The following is a 20731-nucleotide window of genomic DNA, read 5'->3' as shown; positions in this document are numbered from 1 at the left end:
TGGTTTTTCACAAAGCGCTTGTGGCGGTCTCTCTCACCACTGTGGTCGCACTCGGTCTGGCTCCGTGCTGCAGCAGAACATTGATGATGTGCGTGTTCCCTTGTTGTGCGGCCTGGTGGAGAGGCGTGTACCCGCTCTGCAGCATACAGAAGGTGGGATGAAGGCTTTTGTTCTGCAAGAGAAAAGTGTCCTTCAACAGCTCACCTTGGTTTTGGCGTTGACACCGGCACCTTGCTGTAGCAAGAAGTTGACCATCTTGGCGTTTCCGTAGTGACAGGCGACTATCAGGGGCGTGTAGCCGAGCTGATGTGTGGACAGAAAAAAAAAGAGTGGTTGGTTTGTTGTGGAGTGTGAGTTCACTGAGGTTTCATCGTGTTAGCTAGAGTTGCCTTGGTCTGCTGGTCCACGTTGGCATCATGTTTGGCCAACACCTCTGCAGCACTGACCCGGTCCTCTTGTGCCGTGAGGTGCAGAGGAGTCAGTCCACTCTGCGACACACAAAGACACACACGTCAGTGCGCTGCGTAGCTGCACGGGACATCCTAGTTGGATTTGACGCTTTGTAAGCACGACACAAGACCGGGGACCTCAATCTCTTTGTGACGGAACATTTGATTCGCAGCTCGAATCATGGGTTACGATGCAATTCAGAAAAGATGAATTTATAAAACAGAAAAACGTGATGCGATTCGATTTAATGTATGAACGATTGGATACGGTTCGATTTAGTGAATGAACGATTCAATGAGATTTGATTTAGACTGATATGACACGATGTGTCATATCATTTACTTATATGACCTAATCCAAACAACCCTCCGTAGTCATGGTGCAAGAAAAAAAAAAAAAAAAAAAAACAGCACAAAAAGTCAACACACATGGTCATATCATTTACCTATATGAACCAATCCAAACAACTTTCCCTAGTCATGGTGCAGAAAAAAAAAACGCCAGCACAAAAACTCAACACACATGGTCCCACATTGGGTCATAGCATTACTTATATGACCCAATCCAAACAACCTTCTTTAGTCATGGTGCAGGAAAAAAACGCCAGCACAAAGTTAACACACATGGTCACACATTGGGTCATATCATTACTTATATGACCCAATCCAAACAACCTTCCTTAGTCATGATGCCGGAAAAAAACGCCAGCACAAAAAGTCAACACACATGGTCACACATTGGGTCATATCATTCACTTATATCACCCAATCCAAACAACCTTCCCAAGTCAATGGCAGGAGAAAAAAAAAACGCCAGCACAAAAAGTCAACACACATGGTCACACATTGGGTCATATCATTTACTTATATGACCCAATCCAAACAACCTTCCTTAGTCATGGTGCAGGAAAAAAAAACGCCAGCACAAAAAGTCAACACACATGGTCACACATTGGGTCATATCATTTACTTATATGACCCAATCCAAACAACCTTCCTTAGTCATGGTGCAGGAAAAAAACGCCAGCACAAAAAGTCAACACACATGGTCTCACATTGGGTCATATAATTCACTTATATGACCCAATCCAAACAACCTTCCCTAGTCATTGGCAGAAAAAAAAACACAACACCAGCACAAAAAGTCAACACACATGGTCACACATTGGGTCATATCATTTACTTATGTGACCCAATCCAAACAACCTTCACAAGTCATGGTGCAGAAAAAAATCAAAAACGCCCGCATAAAAAGTCAACAAACATGGTCACACATAACAACCTGCTCATTGAACTTTGTGGATATTGTTAAAAAAAATGTCCAATCAACATAAGCATAAATCTAAATTACGCCCATTTAAATCCATTACAAGGGATGATGGGGAAAATGCAAATGTTTGGCGCATTTTAGCTGTTTGATATTTTTGATTGATTACAAAACTTTAAGGAGGTCGTCACGGAAATAAACAAAGTAGGAGTTGAACTTTCACATACTATTACTTATTAATTATATATCCATTATTATAATATGTACTCATATATATATATATATGTATATATATATATATATATATATATATATATATATATATATATATATATATATATATATATATATTTATACACAGTTACTTTGCCGGCAGTCGGCTTTCGACCCCAGGCCAAGTTTTTCAAGCCCAGTGAAAAAGTTTGGACACCCCTGCTTTAAGGGAAGAGACTCACCTCCCTTTCCGACTGGGTATTACAATGTATGAAATTAAATGGTTTCAAAAGCCGTGCTGGTATGACAACAAAGTTCCTGGAACCCTTCTACCTTGGTTCCCGCGTTGATGTGAGCTCCTTTGCCTAGCAGCAGGCCGGCCATCTCGGCGTGTCCCTCCTGCGCCGCCAGGTGCAGCGGACTGACTCCCTGCTTGGTCAGCACGTTGGTCTCAGCACCATACTGCAGCAGCGACAAGGCGATGTTTGTCTGGTTCTTCTTGGCGGCGATGTGAAGCGGCGTGTAGCCGTTCTGCAGAGAGGTAGAGGCGGGCCCTCAACAACTTTGCGATAAAACGTGTGGCTCACGTCCACTGAAAATGACGCGCCATAAACCGCAGGACGACGGTTTTATGGTCCTCACCTTTGCGGTGGCGTGAGGCGATGCCCCTTTGTCCAGCAGCAGGAGCGCCACCTCTTGGTTGTCATAATGAGCCGCCACGTGGAGCGGAGTCAGGCCATTCTAGAACACATAGTGTTTTATTACAGGATTTAAGGAACCGTGAAGCTCAACTAGGGCCTGATCTACTACGATCCAAATAGCACGCACAAAACTGCGTGTGCAAACTCTAACGTGGATCTACTTAGACTGTGAGTACAAACTCTAACATGAATCTACTAAGACTGTGAATACAAACTCTAACATGTATCTACTAAGACTGTGAGTACAAACTCTAACATGGATCTACTAAGACTGTGAATACAAACTCTAACATGGATCTACTAAGACTGCGAGTAAAAACTCTAACATGGATCTACTAAGACTGTGAATACAAACTCTAACATGGACCTACTAAGACTGTGAGTACAAACTCTAACATGGATCTACTAAGACTGTGAATACAAACTCTAACATGGATCTACTAAGACTGTGAATTCAAACTCTAACATGGATCTACTAAGACTGAGTACAAACTCTAACATGAATCTACTAAGACTGCGAGTAAAAACTAACATGTCTCTACTAAGACTGTGAATACAAACTAACATGGATCTACTAAGACTGTGAATACAAACTCTAACATGGATCTACTAAGACTGTGAGTACAAACTCTAACATGAATCTACTAAGACTGCGAGTAAAAACTCTAACATGGATCTACTAAGACTGAATACAAACTCTAACATGGATCTACTAAGACTGTGAGTACAAACTCTATCATGGATCTACTAAGACTGAGTACAAACTCTAACATGGATCTACTAAGACTGTGAGTACAAACTCTAACATGGATCTACTAAGACTGTGAATACAAACTAACATGGATCTACTAAGACTGTGAGTACAAACTCTAACATGAATCTACTAAGACTGCGAGTAAAAACTCTTAACATGTCTCTACTAAGACTGTGAATATAAACTAACATGGATCTACTAAGACTGTGAGTACAAATTCTATCATGGATCTACTAGGACTGCGTGTGCAAACTAACATGGATCTACTAAGACTGTGAATACAAACTCTAACATGGATCCACTAAGACTGTGAATACAAACTCTAACATGGATCTACTAAGACTGTGAGTGCAAACTCTAACATGGATCTACTAAGACTGAGTACAAACTAACATGGATCTACTAAGACTGTAAGTACAAACTCTAACATGGATCTAATAAGACTGTGAATACAAACTAACATGGATCTACTAAGACTGTGAGTACAAACTCTAACATGGATCTACTAAGACTGTGAATACAAACTAACATGGATCTACTAAGACTGTGAATACAAACTCTAACATGGATCTACTAAGACTGTGCGTACAAACTCTAACATGGATCTACTAAGACTGTGAATACAAACTCTAACATGGATCTACTAAGACTGTGAATACAAACTTTAACATGGATCTACTAAGACTGTGAATACAAACTCTAACATGGATCTATTAAGACTGTGAATACAAACTCTAACATGGATCTACTAAGACTGTGAATACAAACTCTAACATGGATCTACTAAGACTGTGAATACAAACTCAAACATGGATCACTTTGGCACTTATCAACTGCGAGTACAGTTGATAACAAGAGCCAAAGTGGATCAGACCGCCATATTTAAATAATGACTATGCATGTACTTCAGGTTGTCACCATGGAGACACTCATTTCCCTCCACATTTATGACATCACATGCTCCGACATGTGCCGATTCGTTATGTTGTGGAATATGCAGCACACACATCGACTTTTCTAGGCGATATTCTGTAGAAGTGTGAGCTCGACGACACAACCTATTTTCAAAACAAATAATGATGGATGTTCACCTTGCCTGCGTCATCAGTGAGAGCTTTACGCTGTAGGAGCAGTTTTGCTACATCGAGGCTTCCGTACTTAGCTGCTACATGTAGCGGAGTAAATCCCTTCTACAGCGGGGAGAAGCAGAAGGTCAATAAGGCGTGTGGAGGTTGATGTCGTTTCGATGTCCTCCGCTCACCTTGGTGGCCATCGAGTGCGACGCGCCGGCCTCCAGCAGCACGGCGGCGGTCTCCACCTGGCCCTCCCGGGCTGAAATGTGCAGGGGGGTGTAGCCGTTGACGGTGGCGGCGTCCGGGTGGGCCATGTGCTGGAGGAGCAGCTGCACAATGTCGGTCTTCCCCAAACGGGACGCGATGTGAAGAGGGGTCTGGTCCTCCTGCGGTCCAGAGGCAGGAAGTTCACTCACTGCTACTGAATTAGGCACACCTACACAATCCAACGTCAATTCCGGGCTATGAGCCGCGACTTTTTCCCTACGCTTTACACCCTGGGGCTTATAAAATGGTGCGGCTAATTTATGGATTCAATTTTGCTGACGGCCATAATGTTTTGTGTTCAATAGTGGTCACTAAAGTACCCTCAACTAATAATTATATTTATTTACAGCACAGCAATTACTTATATGACCCAGTCCAAACAACCTTCCCGAGTCATGGCGCAGGAAAAAACAACAACTTTGTGAATATAATTTAAAAAATTCGCTAATTATTTTAAAGATTCAACTTCGCTGACGGCCATAATGTTTTGTGTTCAACAGTGTTCACTAAAGTACCTCAACTAATAATTATATTTACTTTACTTTATAATTACAAAACATTATATGACCCGGTCCAAACAAGCTTCCCTAGTCATGGTTCAGGAAAAAACAACAACTTTGTGAATATTATTTAAAAAAAACGTGGGGCTAATTTTTGGATTCAACTTTGCTGACGGCCATAATGTTTTGTGTTCAATAGTGTTCACTAAAGTACCCTCAACTATGAATTATATTTATTTACAGCACAGCATTTACTTATATCACACAATCCAAACAACCTTCCCTAGTCATGGTGCAGGAAAAAACAAAAACAACACACGTGGTCACACATATCAACCTGCTCATTGAACTTTGTGGATACTATAAAAAAAACGGTGCAGCTAATTTATGGATTCAATTTCGCTGACGGCCATAATGTTTTATGTTCAATAGTGTGCATTTATATCATATACAAAGAGCCAGGGGTCTGATAGCTGCCATCTTATCGCCATTTGGTGGCCAACTAAAGTACCTCAACTATTAATTATATTTATTTGCAAAATAATATATATATGACCCAGGCCAAACAACCTTCCCTAGTCATGGTGCAGGAAAAAACAAAACAAAACAAAAAACAGCACAAAAAGTCAACATACTTTGTCACACATAACAACCTGCTCATTGAACTTTGTGGATGTTATAAAAACGTACAATCAACATAAAAAAAAATCTAAATGACACCCATTTAAGTCCATTACAAGGGATGATGGGAAAAATAATAAACCGCAACTTTTTTCCTATGCTTTGGACCCTGCGGCTTTTAAAACTGTGCGGCTAAATTATGGATTCAATTTTGCTGACGGCCATAATGTTTTGTGTTCAATAGTGTTCATTAAACCCAGGCAGATGACTGAATAGGTGTGTTATTGTTTGTGCTGTGGCGCCATCTTTTGGAGGAGTTTGCTCACTGCAGGTTGAAAATGTACTTCCTGCTCTAAACCGGAAGTAAAACAGTCCATAGCGTTTCTACTCTAAGGATTCTTCATCCATCACTCCAAGTAAAGTTTGTAAGTTTTATAACGTAACTAAAACAATTCTTACTTACTCAACCGTCCCGTGTGTGATATCTGTGGGAGTGTTTTCACGCATATTTGTACGTGCTACACCGTAATGCAATCAAGTGAGCGGCGTTAGCATTAGCTAATATGCTCGTCAGGTATCTTGCTCGCTGTGTGTGCTCTCCTTGAAGGATGTCGATAGAAGAGTCGGCGCTGCCAGCTTACCGGCGGCGTAGCTTCAACCAAAAGCAAACAAATGCAGTCCGAAATCCAAGAGCACCAACAAATCTCGCGAGGGTCGTTCTCCAAAAAAGCTTTCCGAAAAGTACGTAATCCAAAATCAAAGTGGGTAGTCCAGAAAAATGTTGAGGGCTCAATGCGCAGGTGAGGAAAGTGACGTGCTAACACGTTCATGAGTGTCTGTGTTAGTATTATTAATAGAGATGTCCCATAATGACTTTTTTGACGATATCCGATATTCCGATATTGTCCAGCTCTTAATTACCGATTCCGATATCAAGCGATACCGATATATACAGTCGTGGAATGAACACATTATTATGCCTAATTTTGTTGTGATGCCCCGCTGGATGCATTAAACAATGTAACAAGGTTTTCCAAAATAAATCAACTCAAGTTATGCAAAAAAATGCCAACATGGCACTGCCATATTTATTATTGAAGTCACAAAGTGCTTTTTTTTTTTTTAACATGCCTCAAAACAGCAGCTTGGAATTTGGGACATGCTCTCCCTGAGAGAGCATGAGAAGGTTGAGGTGGGTGGGGTTGAGGTGAGGGGGTAGGAAGTAGCGGGGGGTGTATATTGTAGTTAGTGCTGCAAGGGGTTCTGGGTATTTGTTCTGTTGTGTTTATGTTGTGTTACGGTGCGGATGTTCTCCCGAAATGTGTTTGTCATTTTGGTGTGGGTTCACAGTGTGGCGCATATTTGTAACAGTGTTAAAGTTGTTTATACGGCCACCATCAGTGTGACCTATATGGCTGTTGACCAAGTATGCATTGCATTCACTTGTGTGTGTGAAAAGCCGTAGATATTATGTGATTGGGCTGGCATGCAAAGGCAGTGCCTTTAAGGTTTATTGGCGCTCTGTACTTCTCCCTACGTCCGTGTACACAACCGCGTTTTAAAAAGTCATACATTTTACTTTTTGAAACCGATACCGATCATTTCCGATATTACATTTTAAAGCATTTATCGGCCGATAATATCGGCAGCCTGATATTATCAGACATCTCTAATTGTTAACTTACAACTTTCAACCGGAAGTACAAGTGCTGTTCCGTCTTCTAGCTGTCCATAGCGTTTCTACTCGTATGGATTCTTCATTCATCCTTCTAAGCAGCTTGTGTAAGTTTTACAATATAACTAAAACAACTACTACTCACTAAACCCATGTGTGATGTCTGTCGGAGTGTTTTTATGCATATTTGTACGTGCTACCGTAATGTAATGGCGCTAGCATCGTTAAGATGTTTACGAGTGTCTGTGTTAGTATTATTAACTTACAATGGCATTTTTGTATTGTTTCACTTTCACAAATTCCTCAGTAAATTCACCAAAACGTCATCGTGGAATTATTGAGTCTGTTTAGCTGATTGGAGAGCTAGCTTGTGCAGCTAGTGGGTCCATGACGATGTCTTCTGTTTTGTTTGATCAGCCGTTTTACTGCCGTGTTACAGACACCGTTTGGTATGTAAATAAACATTTACAAAATAACTAATTTCACAATGTATATATCCACGGTTTATAGTCAGGTGCGGCTTAAAACATGTTTTCTTAAGATGTAGTGGGTGCGGCTTATATACAGGTGCGCTCTATAGTCGTAAAAATACAGTAATCTTTGTTAGATTATGTGGAGAAGCAGTTGCTTGTGACTCACCCTGGCCATGGCGTCCACGAGTGCTCCGTTCCTCAGCAAACAGCGCACCACTTCCATCTGGCCCGCCCGGGCTGCCATGTGCAGAGCCGTTTCACCGCGCTTTGGGGCAAAGAGCGGCGGTCACGACGCTAAAAACCAAAGCGCTAGCCCGAGACCCCACGCCCAAACTCACAATGTTGCGGACGTCGGGCGAGGCGCCGTTCTGCAGCAGAAGTAGGACGATGTTGAGGTGGCCCATGAAGGCAGCGACGTGGATGGGAGTCAAGCCCGACTAGAAAACACAAGTGCAATTAGAAAAACATGCTAGACTCGTTAGTACAGCAATACCTCGACTTAAGAGAGTTTTCAGATAAGAGCTCTCCCTCGGCTAATTGTAACTTTTCCACCATCTGGTGGACAATGTAAGTAAATCAGGTCAATGACCATGAATTTTACATTGAAGTGTGCATAGCACAGCATTTACTAATTTGTTTTTGTGACCAACAAGTATGTGCTCCAATCACTCCATAAAAAACAAATAAGAGTTGTAGAAATGATTGGAAATTCAAGACAGCCATGACATTATGTTCTTTACAAGTGTATGTAAACCTTTGACCACAACTGTATATATATATATATATATATATATATATATATATATATATATATATATATATATATATATATGTCTTAATAAGGTTATCCAAAAAATAGTGCTCGATACCGTAGTAGAGCGCAATATATGTATGAGTGGGAAAAAAATCACAAGACTACTTCATCTCTACAGGCCTGTTTCATGAGGGGTTCCCTCAATCTGATGATTGAGGGAACCCCTCATGAAACAGGCCTGTAGAGATGAAGTAGTCTTGTGATTTTTTTCCCCACACATACATATATATATATATATATATATATATATATATATATATATATATATATATATATATATATATATATATATATATATATATATAAATATATATATATATATATATATATATATATATATAAATATATATATATATATATATATATAAATATATATATATATATATATATAAATATACATACATATATACATATATATATATATATATATATATATATATATATATATATATATATATATATATATATATATATATATATGCATATACACACACATATATATATATATATATATACACACATAGGAAGGAAATCATATACTGCAGATTACAAGCTGGACGTAGTGAAATATGCACCAGAAAACGGCGATCGAGCAGCAGAAAGAATGGACGCTAGCGAGGCACATACCAGGAGCGACACCGAGGAGGAATATTTCATGGGATTTAGCGATCGGGAGTGACAGATTGTTTGGTAAACATATAGCATGTTCTATATGTTATAGTTATTTGAATGACTCTTACCATAATATGTTACGTTAACATACCAGTTGGTTATTTATGCCTCATATAACGTACACTTATTCAGCCTGTTGTTCACTATTCTTGATTTATTTTAAATTGCCTTTCAAATGTCTATTCTTGCTGTTGGCTTTTATCAAATACATTTCCCCCAAAAATGCGACTTATACTCCAGTGCGACGTATATATGTTTTCTTTATTGTGCATTTTCGGCCGGTGCGACTTATACTCCGGAGCGACTTATAGTCCGAAAAATACGGTATATATATGTGTATATATACACATATATATATATATATATACATGTATATATACTTTATATAAACATATATACATATACACTGTATATGTATATATATACATGTATATATACTGTATATACACATATACAGTATATATATATATATATATATATATATATATATATATATATATATATATATATATATATATAAAATATGAGCCCTCTTTTCAGGCAACACTTGCCTTGACCTTAAAAAGTTAAAATTCAAGGCCTGTAAATATTTGCAGTATATAGTTTTTAAAAGGCAGATATAGGTCAAAATGCCAAATACTGGTATTGATAATCGGTGGATTTCTAGAACATTCTATTGTATTGTCTTATCTTACTTCTTATCTACAAGTTTAAAGGACATGTTACGTGTTACATTTCTGCTCTTAACCAATTCAAATGGTTTCAGTTCACTTCAATGAGAGATGTTGACTTGAGAACTCATGAAGCTGCTAGTTTGAGGGAGGTCAGTATTAACAGTGTTTACCTCAGTGATGGCCTGGATGGATGCTCCGTACTTCACCAGCAGCTCCATCACCTTCACTCGGTTCTTCTTGCAGGCGATGTGCAGCGGCGTGAATCCATTCTGACACACACACACAGATACGTCGTTCCCAACTCACACGTCGGCGGTACCACGCGCGTGTTACCAGTGCTCGGGCGTTGGGGTTGGCCTTCTTGTCCAGCAGCAGCTTGGTGACCCGGTAGTGTCCGCAGTGGGCGGCAACGTGCAGCGCCGTCAGGTAGTCCAGCGTCACGTCGTCCACCGGCGCCTTGTGCTGCAGCAGCAGCTTCACGCACTCCATGTGGTCGCCCTGGGCCGACATGTGCAGCGGGGACAGTCCGTTCTGGTCAGGAATGACAGAAACACATCTCATTAGTGAAAGAAAGAACATGGTTGCTACTTTTTATCAATAATCACTAAAGTCAACAAGACATTTACGTGTTAACTTAGCCAATAAAACAGAATCCGATGTTAAACTCAGAATAATATCAGGGAAATTGGCATACATGTGAGTGAAATGTTGTCATTGTGAGGAGAAGGAACATTTGTTTGGGAAAATAAATGTGTCCGTTACCGCTAATTCATCCCTGAAACACGTGCTGATACTAAACAACGTGGAGACGGTCGCTTGAAACTAGGAAGCTAAAGCACAATTATTATGCTGTGATTTCAAATATTTTTAAAATCCTCTAAATATGTTTTGCACCAATAAATGTGAGGATTTTTGAATTTTATTAAATTGTATTTACAATACAAAAATCGTGGTAAAATAAGTGTAAAAGAATATAAACTGAAAAAAATTAATTTTGTTGTTTTATTATATTGCTATTGTTATTATTGTAAATGTATTTATTGTTTTGGAAAATAAAAGTTGCTGATACATTTACACATCTTTTTTTAAATCCTCTATAGATGTCTAAAATCTGACGCTATTCTAACTTTTATTGACAATTTTATGATAACAAACGGCACAATTCCGACAGCAACAAACAAGTAAAATAAAATTCGGACATGTTAGGATGCAAAACTGTAAAAAAAAACATGTTCGAAAAATCACAATTTCTTTTTTTATTATTATTTTTTATGTGAGGATTTTTGAATTTTATTAAATTGTATTTGCTATACAAAAAGCACACTCTATGGTGGTAAAATTAGTGTAAAAGTCAATAAACGGAAAAACTGAATTTTCTTGTTATATTTTATTGCTATTGTTATTATTGTAAATTTACATATTGTTTGGGAAAATAAATAAGTCTGATAGCGCTCATTCATCCCTGAAACACGTGCTGATACTAAACAAAGTGGAGACGGTCGCTTGAAACTAGGAAGCTAAACCTAGCAGGAACAATCTTATCTGCTTGTGTTGTAGTGAACGACATCACGGATGTAACATCAATGTACAAACAGCGGTCGCAACTTGAGAGGCTCTCTCTTATTTTGTGTTTAAAAAGCCTCAAGTCTTCTCCTTACTCGTCAAGATCAGAACGGCAGCACACTTCCCCCGTCCCCTTCACAATAACAGCGCTGTGCGCAACATTCGGTTTGACTGCGCTAACAAAATAAAGTTACACGATTATTATGCTGTTTTATTATTTTTTAAATCCTCTAAAGATGTCTAAAGTCTGACACTATTTTTAACTTTTATTGACAATCAACACAATGCAGACTGTAAATAAAAACATGTTTGAGAAATCACACTTTCTCCGATTATTTTTTTATGTGAGGATTTTTTAATTGTATTTACGATACAAAAAGCACACTCTACGGTGGTAAAATAAGTGTGGAAGGAAACTAACGAAAAAAATGAATTTCGTTGTTATATTATATTGCTATTGTTATAATTGTACATTTCTTTATTTATTTGCAAATAAATTAAGATATATTTAATATTTTTTTTATTTTGGACATGTTCAAAATAATCAGGAAAAATAAACCCAAAACAACAACAACATTAATTAATAAAAACAATAAGTGTGATTTTTCCAACATGTTTTTTTTTTTTTTTTTACAGTTTCGCATTCCCATCATGTCCGAATTGTATTTTACGTGTTTGTTTGTTACTAGTTTACATCCGTCGTACTTTTAAATTATATCTAAAGTTGCGTTTTGGTTGTAAAATAAATACTCATGTCTTCAAACTACTGAATAATCGTGTTATTCATCGGGATTTCCATCTTCTCCTTATTCGTCAAGATCAAAACAGCAGCACACTTCCCCCGACATCTTCACAATAACAGCGCTGTGCTAACAAAATAAAGTTATTGATACATTTACACAATTATAATGCTGTGATTTATTTTTAAAATTGTCCAAATATGTTTTGCACCAATAAATGTGAGGATTTTTAAATTGTATTAAATTGTGTTTATGATACAAAAAGCACACTCTATGGTGGTAAAATTAGTGTGAAAGGCAGTAAACAAAAAAACTGAATGTTGTTGTTTTAATATATTACTGTTATTTCATTTTATTGTTGTTATTATTGTAAATATATAAATGTATTTGTATAGAAATAAATATATTATAAAAAAATATATATTTAATTTTTTGAGGGACGTATTAAAAAAAAATTAAGAAAAAGAAATTATTGAAAATAATAATAAAAGAAAGTGTGATTTTTCAAACATGTTTTTTTTTACAGTTTCGTATTCCAACTTGTCCGAATTGTATTTTAATTCTTTGTTTGTTTGTTCCTAGTTTACATCTGTTGTTCTTTCTTAAATTATACCTAAAGTTGCGTTTTGGTGGTGAAATAAATACCCATGTCTTCAAACTACTGAATAATCGTGTTATTCATTGGGATTTCCATCTCGGAACAATTATTATTTTTGCCATAATCGTCCTGCCCTATCTAAAAGTTTGTCAATACTGAACGTTTTGATCGGTTTGTCACTTAACAGTTTGTGCGGTTGTGCCTAATTAAGGCGTTTACAGCAGTGTTTTTCAACCACAGTGCCGCGGCACGCTAGTGTACCGTGAGAAACAGTCTGGTGTGCCGTGGGAGATGATGTCATTTTACCTATTTGGGTTAAAAGTATTTTTTGCAAACCAGTAATTATAGTCTGCAAATGATGTGTTGTTGTTGAGTGTCGGTGCTGTCTAGAGCTCGGTAGAGTAACCATGTAATACTCTTCCATATCAGTAGGTGGTAGCTAATTGCTTTGTAGATGTCGGAAACAGCGGGAGGCAGCGTGCAGGTAAAAAGGTGTCTAATGCTTAAACCAAAAATAAACAAAAGGTGAGTGCCCCTAAGAAAAGGCATTGAAGCTTAGGGAAGACTATGCAGAACCAAACTAAAACTGAACTGGCTACAAAGTAAACAAAAACAGAATGCTGGACGACAGCAAAGACTTACTGTGGAGCAAAGACAATGTACATCCGAACATGACATGACAATCAACAATGTCCCCACAAAGAAGGATAAAAACAACTGAAATATTCTTGATTGCTAAAACAAAGTAGATGTGGGAAATATCGCTCAAAGGAAGACATGAAACTGCTACAGGAAAATACCAAAAAAAGAGAAAAAGACACAAAAATAGGAGCGCAAGACAAGAAGTAAAACACTACACACAGGAAAACAGCAAAAAAGTCAAATAAGTCAGGGTGTGATGTGACAGGTGGTGACAGTACACCTACTTTGAGACAAGAGCTATAGTGATGCATGCTTGGTTATGCTTTAAAGTCATATCCAACAATTGCGACAACGACTTTTTACTGTCAACTGAGTTTCGTTTTTTAATAATTTCTGCTGGTGGTGTGCCTCCGCATTTTTTCAACGCAAAAAATGTGCCTTGGCTCAAAAAAGGTTGAAAAACACTGATGTAGACCACAAGGAAGTCTTTTCTATTTAGAAAAAAATAAATAAAAAAGACTCCTTTAATGCGCCTTATAATCCGGTGCGCCTTTTGTATGAAAATAGACCTGACTAGACCCGCTCATCGGCAGTGCGCCCTATGGTCCGGAAAATACGGTATTGAATAATCGTGTTATTCATCGGGATTTCAACCTCGAACAAAATAATGGCGATTATTATTTTTGCCATAATGGTCCATCCCTATCTTAAAGTTTGTCAATACTGAATGTGTAATCATTTTGAAACATCTCAGCAGGGTGTGCCTAATTAAGGTGTGTGCCGTATTAGGGTACCTTGGTCCTGGCCAAGATGGGGGCTCCTTTCTCCAGCAGCAGCTCCACCGCGGGATCGTGCCCACTTCTGGCTGCGCAGTGTAAGGGAGTCAGTCCATCCTGGGAGGGCAGGTCATGACATATCTCATTATGAAACATACGTACTGCCTTTTGTGCACACTCACCCTGGTCTTAGCGTCGATCTGAGCGCCTCGGTCCAGCAGCAGGACCACCATGTTGGTGTTGCCTCTCTTGGAGGCCACGTGCAGAGGCGTTATTCCGTTCTGAGGGAGCATTGAGAAGGATGTGACCACACAATCACAATAATGAAATACTCGCCTTTATTTGTTCTCTAACTACTGGATATTGCTTTTAAAAGGGTCACACAGGTAAATCCCGTGACATGCGGTTTGGCTAAGAATGCATATAACCAGCGAGCTGACTGGTGACAATTAAATGGAGAAAAAAGGAGTGGAGAAAACACAAGGGGGGTAATTGGTCACATGTTTGATTCCAATAAAAAAGAAGATGATCCTTTATTGGGGAGCAATTCAACTCAATTGTTGTAGGGGCCACAATTTCAAAAAGCTTCTGAGAACTAGCATCTTCTAAAAACATTTGTTTTTAGTATATTTCAGGGGTGTCCAAAGTGCATTGTTTTCTTCAGTGTGTTGTATTCTATTATAATGAAAAAATAAAGTATTTTTTCGGTATCAACAAATGTAACACTTTTTAATACAACTCAAAACAAATGTAATGCCCGTGTCCTATTGTAGATCAATATTATATTAAGTCAAAATTGGAAGCTTCTGACAATGATGTTGAAAAGTTTACATTAACTTTGGCCAAATGAAGCACTAATGTAAATATAATATATGATAATAACAATGCAAGTAACCCTTTCGAATGTAATGAACATATTTTTCATTACTAAAGTATTTTCACCATTGTAGTTTTAAGGTCAATAACTTAAGGGTTTGCCCTTAATGTCATTGAATGCGTCGCCATATTTATTACCACACCTTGAAAATAAGTTGTTTTTTTTACTTGAAAACAAATTAAAGTATTATAATGTAATGTAGCCCCCAAAAGAAATCGCAAAGTCTGACGCTATTTTTAACTTTTATTGCCATTCTTGTGATAACAAAGGGCACAATTCCGACAGCAAGAAACAAGTAAAATGAAATTGTTATAATGCGAAAGGGTAAAAAAAACATATTCAAGACATGTTCAAATATTTTCAAATGAATTCTTAATTGTAACAATTCTTAGTCGATTCAAATAAATGTGATTTAGATTTATTTTTTCAAATCTATCCTGCCCAGCCACTCAGACAAATCATATTGTTGATGTAGATCAGAGGTGTAAAAGTGGTTTTCACTGAGGGCCACATGGCAGTTATGTTTGGCCCCAGAAGGCCGCTTCTAACAGTGAATACTATTATTGCACTATTTTTAAATGCATTTGTATTAGTAATTTTTTTTTTTAAACTAAAATGTAAAAAAAATATGGTAAGCTGCAATAATTCCACCTCATAATTTAGTGTATATTACTGTAAATGGAAAAACAGTACTGCTGTTTTTACGGTAAAAAAGGCAGCTCAGTTGCCAGAATTTTACTGTAAAATGTACGTTTTTTTTTAATTTTTGTACTGTAAATAAAAAAAACTTAAATTTTACAGTAAAATTTTGTCACCTGAGCTGCCAGTTTGTTTGTTTGTTTTTTACCGCAAATCAACAACTAGATTTTTCTGTCTATTACTGTAAATGCCAAAACAGTAAAATAAAGTACTTTTTTTTTCATTTAGCGAAAAATGCTGTAAAAACCACAGTAAATTTCACAATTTGACCATGTAATCTATTGCTACTTTTACATTGCACACGTTGATAGATACCTTGCTTTGAAATCATTATTATTAGTATTTATTTCTATTTCAAAAATGGTTTGAATGGTTGATAATTTATTTTTGCTTAATTAGACAATATTTAAAAGTTAACATAATTTGTGATTACATGGAGTACTTTTCTTTTCTCCCCAAAATAGAAAGAAATATTACATTTAGCAAGAAAGGTTACAGTACTTTATTGATACATATTATTTCCAGGCTTTCGAGGGACAAAAAAAATGAAGTGGCGGGCCACATCTGGCCCCCGGGCCTTGAGTTTGATACCAGTGATGTAGCTGATCTATATCTGCTGTACATATTGACTTTAAAAAAGAGAAGTGTTGGATACTTCTCTTTTCGCTTTATTTGTATTTGACTTTATTCAATGTTTGGCTAGAATTTTACTCAACAAAACAGTTTTTTTAAGCAATATAAAAATTGATCAGAGCTATTTTTCTTGAAAATAAGGTTGTTTTTTCAAACTTAATTTTTTTTTTTTTTAAGTAAAATCATGTAATGTAGCCCTCAAAAGAAATCACAAAGTCTTACGCTATTTTTTTACTTTTATTGCCAATCTTATGATAACAAACGGCACAATTCCGACAGCAACAAACACAAATCTGAGATTTTATTTTTAGGCCCTAATACTATTTATTTAAATGTATTATAAATTCATCACAGGCCCCCTTTGAAATGATAATGCATGGCTCTTCCAATGTTTTTACACTGGCAACTCTGGTATTATTAAGAATATGTTGCAAAAATGAGGGGTGTTAAAAAAAAAATTCATAAATAAAAACTTTCAAATTAATTCTTATTTCTAACGATTCTTAGTCAGCATTTTTTTTTCAATCTGTCTTGTCCAGCCACTCAGACAAATCATATTGTTGATGTACTGCTGTACACATTTACTTTAGAAACGAGAAGTGTTGGATACTTCTCTTTTACTCTTATTTGTATTTGACTTTATTAAATGTTTGGCTAGAATTTTATTCAACAAAACCAATGTTATTTTAAGTAATATAGAAATTGATCAGAGCTATTTATCTTGAAAATAAGGTTGTTTTTTTTTAACTTAATTTTTTTTTTTAAAGTAATATCATGTAATGTAGCCCTCAAAAGAAATCACAAAGTCTGACGCTATTTTTTACATTTATTGCCAATCTTATGATAACAAACGGCACAATTCCGACAGCAACAAACACAAATCTGAGATTTTATTTTTAGGCCCTAATACTATTTATTTAAATGTATTATAAATTCATCACAGGCCCCCCTTTGAAATGATAATGCATGGCTCTTCCAATGTATTTACACTGACAACTCTGGTATTATTAGGAATATGTTGCAAAAATGAGGGGTGTTAAAAAAAAAATTAATAAATAAAAACTTTCAAATTAATTCTTATTTGTAATGATTCTTAGTCGATTAAAAAAATCGACCTTTTTTTTTTTCAATCTGTCCTGTCCAGCCACTCAGACAAATCATATTGTTGATGTACTGCTGTACACATTTACTTTAGAAACGAGAAGTGTTGGATACTTCTTTTTTTCTCTTATTTGTATTTGACTTTATTAAATGTTTGGCTAGAATTTTATTCAACAAAACCAATGTTATTTTAAGTAATATGGAAATTGATCAGAGCTATTTATCTTGAAAATAAGGTTGTTTTTTTTCAACTTAATTAAAAAAAAAAAGTAATATCATGTAATGTAGCTCTCAAAAGAAATCACAAAGTCTGACGCTATTTTTAACTCTTATTGCCAATCTTATGATAACAAACGGCACAATTCCGACAGCAACAAACACAAATCTGAGATTTTATTTTGAGGCCCTAATACTATTTATTTAAATGTGTTATAAATTAATCACAGGCCCCCCTTTGAAATGATAATGCATGGCTCTTCCAATGTATTTACACTGACAACTCTGGTATTATTAGGAATATGTTGCAAAAATGAGGGGTGTCAAAAAAGCAACTTTCAAATTAATTCTTATTTGTAACGATTCTTAGTCGATTAAAAAAATCTAAAACATTTTTTTTTCAATCTGTCCTGTCCAGCCACTCAGACAAACCATATTGTTGATGTAGATGATCTATATCTGCTGTACACATTTACTTTAGAAACGAGAAGTGTTGGATACTTCTCTTTTTGTCTTATTTGTATTTGACTTTATTAAATGTTTGGCTAGAATTTTATTCAACAAAACCAATGTTATTTTAAGTAATATAGAAATTGATCAGAGCTATTTATCTTTTTTTAACTTAAATTATTTTAAAGTAATATCATGTAATGTAGCCCCCAAAAGAAATCACAAAGTCTGACGCTATTTTTTAACTTTTATTGCCAATCTTGTGATAGCAAACGGCACAATTTCGACAGCAACAAACATAAATCTGAGATTTTATTTTTAGGCCCTAAGAAATTGATCAGAGCTATTTATCTATTTTATGGAGGAATGTAGTTATTCATAGCGCTGGCACCCAATGTTCTTAGAATCAAGAATGGATTCTGAATCGAATCGTTACCCCCAAGAATCAAATGGAATCGTGTGGAGCACAAAGATTCACAGCTCTAGCGAGAACGTTTTGAGGGTTGGTATGGTGTCATCACCGGGCTGAATCTGCCCCCCCGGGCCTCCTGTTGAATAGCCCTGCTTTATAGACAAGAGTCTATCTAATCTCGGAGAAATGAGGGACATTACACAATTCCTATTATGCATGATCCAATATTTGATCCAGCAGGTTGCTTTCTGAATGCGAGTAGAAACACAACGGAAGTGTAAAAAAGGGCGGCTACCCTTGCTGTGAAGTCCACAGCGGCTCCTCTGTTCAGCAACAGGGTGGAGACATTCACGTTGCCATAGTGAGCGGCGATGTGCAGAGGGGTGAAACCGCTCTGTTTGAGACAGGGGGAAGAGGAGAGGAGAGAGGGAGTACCGGTGGAAAACAGCAGGTGAAAACAGGAGAACCAGTTGCAAACCCAAAGAAACGGAAATCAGGCAAAAAGAAAGACAAGAACATAAATTGTAGTTAAGTTGCATTAGCAGGAGGCGACATGCGAGGAAGAAAAACACACTGACATCAGCAGGGCTTGAAAGTGGGACCTGGGAACGCAATGCATCATGGGTCTTCGGAATAGCATCTTTACATTGGCTTCAATGCAGGACTTTGTCCTAAAGATGTGTTTATTTCTTTAACAAGTTGCAAATATGGCACAAAAGTGCGGCATCAAGAACTGCCAAAACATTTCAGTGACATTTCTCTCATTTCCAGCGTAGAAGATAAGCCAAGCAAGTCGGGTTATGAAGCTAATAAACAGCCTAGATAGCAGCCATGAGACCATCAAACATGACTTTTAACACCATCACCTGGTACATGTTGGTGTTTTCACATTGCTAAGTTTCAATCAAAGCATCTTTTATTCTGTTTCACACGTAGCGTTTAGTAGGCTGTTAGCATTAGCTAAACTAAGCTAAGCTTAGTTAGGAACCACATACAGTATTTGGGAAACAAAGCAATACTTCTAATCATAGATCAATAACTGAGAAGACTGGAAATATTTCCCACATTGATGTTTTTCACACTTTAGGTATATTTAGTTTGAAACATATTTCTCAGTAGCTGCGTTTCCATTGCAGTTTTTCGCAAAATAAAGGCGACATTTCTAAAAGTGTCGACAAAGTAAATTTGCGACTTGTAGGTGTTTCCATGAAAGGGGACATCATTCTCGTAAAATCTCATCCCGCGAGACTCCACTTTGAGGAAGATATTGCAGCCACCGCTGGTGCCGTGATGTCAGTAGAAGACCAAGACAGCGGGTAATTGTTCAAAGGCAAAGTCCTTACCGCACCCTTGACATTGTTCGGGTCTCCCTGAGCCTGCGTGTCGGCCTTTATTGCGGGGAAGAAACCCACGAGACGTGGCTCGCTCCCCCCGGCCGACCGATCGGAAGTGAGACCGAGACGACCCGTCACATTGATGCCCCGTTGGCTCGGTGTTCAGGTGCCCTCTAAATGCGAAAAAAGTCTCATGCTTTTGCGAAACACTTCAACATCGGAACGTCTCAAAAACCACCTCATGAGAGTACAACATTTGAGAGGTTTATATATATTGTTCCATTACCAGTTTCTTATTGCGATATTTAGATTTTGGGCATTTCTCAGGGCAATAGAAATGCAACTAGTGACAAGTCCTGTTGACTTACCTCTGAAAGGATGACAAGGTCCAATTCCAAGGTCTTGCACACACCCAACGTTTTCTTTACCGACTTGGCATTCGGAAACGTTTGGCCCGTATAAAAACCGACTCGGTTGACGATCGAGATACAGGACACGTTACGATCCTTTTTAATCCGCTTTCGAAACTCTCTCTGG

The 20731-nt window shown here is 37.2% G+C and overlaps 1 protein-coding gene across 3 annotated transcripts in view; it reads right to left on the bottom strand.

The window, feature by feature from the left end:
- The window catches only part of ank2a (ankyrin 2a, neuronal), a 209135-nt gene that overhangs the window by 62578 nt on the left and 125826 nt on the right, over positions 1-20731 (bottom strand). For all 3 annotated transcript variants that reach the window (XM_061976996.2, XM_061976997.2, XM_061976999.2), the window contains 14 exons: positions 19156-19254; positions 14655-14753; positions 14491-14589; positions 10487-10684; positions 10324-10422; positions 8332-8430; positions 8160-8258; positions 4646-4843; positions 4476-4574; positions 2572-2670; positions 2263-2460; positions 390-488; positions 205-303; positions 38-136 (listed from right to left, as the gene is read on the bottom strand). In XM_061976996.2, coding sequence (XP_061832980.1) covers positions 38-136; positions 205-303; positions 390-488; positions 2263-2460; positions 2572-2670; positions 4476-4574; positions 4646-4843; positions 8160-8258; positions 8332-8430; positions 10324-10422; positions 10487-10684; positions 14491-14589; positions 14655-14753; positions 19156-19254 — 1683 coding nt within the window. The remainder of the gene's footprint in view (positions 1-37; positions 137-204; positions 304-389; positions 489-2262; positions 2461-2571; positions 2671-4475; positions 4575-4645; positions 4844-8159; positions 8259-8331; positions 8431-10323; positions 10423-10486; positions 10685-14490; positions 14590-14654; positions 14754-19155; positions 19255-20731) is intronic.

Source organism: Nerophis lumbriciformis, linkage group LG16 (assembly GCF_033978685.3).
Source record: "Nerophis lumbriciformis linkage group LG16, RoL_Nlum_v2.1, whole genome shotgun sequence".
NCBI classification, from domain to species: Eukaryota; Metazoa; Chordata; class Actinopteri; order Syngnathiformes; family Syngnathidae; genus Nerophis; species Nerophis lumbriciformis.
The sequence above is the reverse complement of the archived record's forward strand: the minus strand, read 5'-3'. Positions and strand labels throughout refer to the sequence as shown.